Source organism: Ruditapes philippinarum, unplaced genomic scaffold (genome assembly GCF_026571515.1).
Source record: "Ruditapes philippinarum isolate M1 unplaced genomic scaffold, ASM2657151v2 ctg7313_1_1_1_1, whole genome shotgun sequence".
Lineage (NCBI taxonomy): Eukaryota > Metazoa > Mollusca > Bivalvia > Venerida > Veneridae > Ruditapes > Ruditapes philippinarum.
The window spans coordinates 57,366-63,062 of NW_026863039.1; the positions used below are offsets into that span (position 1 = coordinate 57,366).

At 30.7% G+C, this 5,697-nt stretch overlaps 1 protein-coding gene across 1 annotated transcript; it reads left to right on the plus strand.

Moving 5' to 3' along the window:
* Positions 1–847: 847 nt before the first annotated feature.
* On the plus strand, positions 848–5,280 carry LOC132720975 (uncharacterized). The gene is made up of 6 exons (XM_060705221.1): positions 848–915; positions 1,592–1,654; positions 2,851–2,981; positions 3,764–3,931; positions 4,234–4,280; positions 5,144–5,280. Exons 2-6 carry the CDS (start codon positions 1,608–1,610, stop codon positions 5,189–5,191), a joined length of 441 nt encoding a protein of 146 aa, XP_060561204.1. The 5' UTR covers positions 848–915; positions 1,592–1,607; the 3' UTR covers positions 5,192–5,280.
* Positions 5,281–5,697: the final 417 nt, after the last annotated feature.

Consider the following 5,697-nt stretch of genomic DNA (forward strand, 5'->3'; position numbering starts at 1 on the left):
GTAAAATCAAAAATGTTGCAGGCCCACTTTTTAGCTTGTTACGGACTCTTCACATTTATATATCTTATTACTCATTGTGAAGTAGTAGCATAAATAATAAAGCCTCTTCTTTTATGATTGAATTAAACCTGAAGTAGAAAAATGCTAGATCTAATAATTGCTTATCAACAACAGTCATGATACCATGGTCTAAAGTGTGACATTTAATCAAACAAACACCTTGTTTCCATTCGTGCTGTACTAATATCATAGAGATATTTGGCACCGACAGCCTTCTATAGATACACACTTTGCCCATATCAGTTTGACCCCTATAATTATAACAACATCATCGCTATCAAATACTATGAAGAATTCAATTGAAAGTCTCTGTTCGTTAATTACTGCGTTTACTAAATACATGTATATATCAACTTTTGTTCGATTGACTTTATTTAATGCAGTACATGTAATTACCAATTAAGCTGACACAAACTATGCTAGAATAGCGAAAAATTAAATCCATAAAGAACGCCAAATACGACAAAATTGTAAATGTTGCAGGTTCCATTAAATTGAGCATGTTCATGGACGGTACTGGAAAAAGAACGTTATCGTCTACGCCCACTAGCACCGGCTGAAGCAGAATTAAACATTAAAACATGAAAATATTGACATTTTGAATTCAGAAACATCCGCAGATGTGTTCTTACAGCGATAATCATATAACCGTCATTGTGACACGTTAGTGCTTATCCACGAAACACGGTGTATGGTCGACAATTAAACGTTTATCAGTCTAAAGGTGCTGATATTAGGGAAAAGTTGGACAATTATATAATTGTTAGAGGAAATGTCAATTTTTATCGTTTGACACAGCTTATCAGGCTTGCACGATCCATTCGTCATTTGGTTTAAAGGAGTTCTCCTGTACAGGTAGTGAAGCATATTGTTGTCCATTTTACGCGTCGAATAAGATTCATTATATTCTGTTAATTATTCTTATTTTTCTTACTATTTTTATTATCATTATTATGTTTATATGATTCAAAAGAAGTTATTTGCAACTTTATTTTGCAATATCACATTACATGATTGAGAATTATTATAATTAAATTTTATTAAATGAAAAATAACATAACGAAGAATAGATCATATATTTTGTAAAAAAATAGATGAACAATAAAATTGTAGAAAAGACACATTCAGCCACATAAACGATTTTTTTTTTAAATTTCTTTGTGTAAAAATTGTGCAAATTTAGTTATGTTTTATTATGCTGTAATAATATAAAATCATGTATTAATTATATGTCGTATGCTTTTAATTAAAAACAGTTCCTTATCTAAAATAATTTTAAAAATAGGCGATACAAAGTGGTATTTTGGCCTACCTAGATAAATGTACTTATTGCTAAAAGGTAACATCAGTTTAAATAAGCAAAAATTACTCAGTTATATTTACACTGTACAATAAGGGAAAACTCAGGATACCAAAAGTTATTTTTAAATGTGAAACATTTAAGATGTTCGCATTTTCGATGCTTAATGTTCCTTTAAGCTTTCAAGGAAAGTGTTTATTCATACCCGAAAATTGTTTTTACTCTTTGTAGCTACTGTCTTACAGAGATGAAGGTTCTAGCATTTCTTGTCGTATTTGTCGGCTTGACATATGGGTAAGTTGAAAAATAATCTTTACCACAATATAAATGCAACGTTTATCATGGTGACAGGGCTTTATCTACATACTAATACCACACTCTTTTTGTAATTTAAAACTAATGTATGATAATTTCAAATTGAAAATTATCAAAAGATAATTTTATTCTTTTCAGTTAAACAGACATCCTAATAGTATGAAATACGTTCCGCGCATTTCCTTTCAGCTAATAGATAATCTATTTATTATAAGGCCCCTGTGTAACAAAAAGGGAAAAAGGTCAAATTGTTTAATAAATAACGAAAATTGCAAACCAACCATAATCAAATAGATAAAACTTATTACAGCTACTACACCAATAGTATGTTGTTTTTTTTCTGAGGCACACTCGGTAAAAAAATAAGAATTTTACACACGAACAAATAACCCTCTGTCTGACATATCTGGGATATTTAGTGGCAAAAATATCAAAAACAAGATCAACAAGAAACGACGGCGTTCAATGAACGCAACCCCAACACCACCCAGCATAACCACTGGTAAGGAGCCCAAACAAATACAGGACAAGGCGGAAGGCAAAGCACCGGCAGGCTAATCACTTAAATGATACATAAGAAGAAATAATAGTAACCGAAACGGAAATCAAAGAAAACTAATAAATGGTTGAATAATAGGCCAAGGCTAGCTTAAAGCTGCACGCCTCCAAATAAGCCAAAATATTTCAGGAAAATCAATATTGAGAAAAATGTACTAAGAGTTTAAAATAGGTAAATACATTTAAGATCCAAAATATATTTTACATGTTATTTGTGGTTAAAGACTGATTTTGCAGTATTTTACTGTGACACAGTCATATTTCTTCTGAAAAGGATAAAAAATGTTATTTTTCACGAATGCTTAAATGTGCAAAAAAAGAATTGACATGACATATTGTGAAGTGTATCTCTCTTTATTGAAATATATTAAACAAAATATTGAACTGAAATCAATTCATTATAATATTTTTGTTATCCCCTTTAAACATATGATGTTATAAACATGCTGATATTGCCATGTCATTTATTTGGTCATACAAACGATTCTCTCTACACATTCCCTATATTACCTTCATCCACCGAGCTTCACAAAACAGGTGTTACGGATGCGTCAATACACCAAACACAACCTTTTTGATCTCATTCTCTTAATCTAGTTTTATGTAAATATTTACAGAGCCAACCATATGTGCTGGTCTGTGGATCAAATATCAAACGAAGTTGTTAAACTCGCCGATAAAAACAAGGATGGTATCATTCAGCAAAGTGAATTAATTGATGAACTTCTTACTGATTGGAATTTAGATAGTACGTAAATATAAATATCTTTTTCCATGCGAAGTTTCATTTTAATAGTGTCATCTATAAATTACAATTATTTAAAGTTCTCGTTTTGCAGCACATATGTAATCGCTCCTACAGGCGATAAATGTTTTAAGAAATAAGGATTGTTTAAAATATCCCTAACTACCTTTCTGTGTTATAATTTGTGTCCTTTGACACCATTAGTTCAGATATTTTAACGTTCCTTATATTACCTGAAAGTGGACATAATAAGTTGGGGAGATTGTAATCTTTGTTATGATCTTTATCATTAACCACATGTCGACTAAAAACCAGATTGCGTGTTTCACAATTATCCTCCGCCAAAGGGGAATTTATATAAATTTTCTGATCCGTTGCTGGTCCTTCCACCCGTCTGCATGTCCTTCTGTATTTTTATATGTTAGTGTGGGTCAAAGACATATAGTTTATTAGCTTTACTTTGTCCATATTGCAGAAAAAAAGGAAGTTATCATCTAAATCATCGAATTAAAAATCACAACCATCGGTTTGAGCGATAATTGCGACTGGTGTCTGTAGAAAATGCCACATAAAAATTAAAGAACAACTCTATAAACAATAAATATTTCAACGTCAGTCCATCACTTAATTTGGATATAACACTATTTTATAACCCCAACTTTTTATGAGGTTATGTGATAATCTATCGCTTGTTTTATGAGCTTTGATCTGAAAATGTTTCTTTATATTTATAACGGTAACGTTCATCTAAATAAAAAAGCAAATATATCTTTTCAAAATTTTAGACGGCACATGTTTGTCGTTCCACGACTTTACTAGAAATTGGATTGATAACTTCCACGACCATCACGACACCGCACATGCTTTCTTTAACAACCTCGATCTCAACAACGACAAGCGATTGTGCCTTGACGATATATCGGTACAACTTCTTAAGTACGACACGAATCCAAGTAAGTGACAACAATTTTCGTATAATAAACTGTATCAGACCATATTTGTAAAATAATATTTCTTGCAGATAAAAGACAATATTCTAAACATTGAAATTAAAATTGAAACAAAATCAATACAAACATTAATTAAATTTGGTTTTATTGTTTATTCAGAATAATCTGCATTTCTTTTAATCTTCATAATTTTAATTTAGGTTTTTGCATTTCGTTTAACTTTATCAAAAACGTCGCACGTGCCAATACTCAAAACATTGATTGGTATGAGGTGACAAATAAAATATAACTTGAATTTATTCCAGCTGATGGACAGATACAGCCGGCGGAATTTAACGCCTTCCTGCACGCTGTAAGTTGTCGAACAGTTTTTTGTTTGCTTTTTTTTTCTTACATGTTATGAAGGGACACTACTGAGATCACAAAGACTCAAAACGTAAATGTAATTAAAGGGGCACTTTAAACGGAAAGATATGCACAAGAAAATTAAAGAAAATAAATCGTATTTTGTGCTATTGTTAACCCAATGAACTGAAATCGTTTAGACGCTCTTCATTTTTGTGTCATTTTGTATAATTATTCTAGACAAACAGACTAAGGGAATGACACGAAATTGCTCATACACTTTATTTTTAAGTTGACTAGATTTTCCTTTAACTTAGATTATATTATGCTTCTAAAATTTCGTCACGGCATGTTACTTTTATTAGTTACTGTCTAGGTCATTGCTATAAAAACGAATCACGAACTTCTAGCGATCATAGCAAAGTTTATTATTGATAATCACCCTTTATATAATTATATTAATCATGATAATATAGTGCGTCATAATGAATGTACTTTTGGCTTACAATTTTATTGCAAAGGACAGTCTTTGAAAGCTTTAATAGACACACAAAATTACATCTGAAAAGTAGTGAATTCATTCCCAAATCTTTGCTTTGTTAAAACACTTATTTGATTATTGTAATTTAAAAACATTCAAATAAAATACGTTCTGTATTTAAATTTTATCCAGTCACCTTGTTTATACAAAATATAATGTATTTAAATCAATTGGATGTACGTAAATACCAATTAATTTAAAAATCACCCTTTTCATAAACAAAATAAAATTTCCCAACAGTCTATAAAAAGTGTTCATAATATTTACAATCTGAAATGATCTTTTTTGTTACATTTATAATTTTTTTTTCTACTTATTATATTTCACAGGTCCATCCAGACTCCCATCAAAATGGCGGCCGAGGACACGGATGCTAGAAGCAAAATGTTTTGCTAGATATTCAAACAATCGGATTACTTTGTGATGTTGTCGTTTATTTAATGAACATAAAAACGCATGAATAAGACTAGTATTTTGTATCGTTTTTTTTATGCACAGCTGTATTTTTGTTCAAACAAAAGCATATGATGAAAATTCTGATAAAAAGGAGTTTTAAATATGATTCTGAAATTCACACGCAGTTATTCTATAATTCTGGCGATAGGACAGAGAGTCCGACTACAGTAAACCTCACCTATAGCGAACACAGTTATAGCGAACTTCCGGTTATAGGGAACAAAATATTTCGGCCCGAATTTTGCCCTTCTTTATTTAATATAAAAATATATGGGTACTGTATATTAAACACGGTTATAAGGAATTATCGCTTATAAGAGACTCACTTTTTAGTCCCAATTTAGTTAATAGTACAGAAAATTACACTTTTATAACGAACTCCAAAATATTGGCTATTCGTAAATAGATCCCGCATTTTCAACTTGCG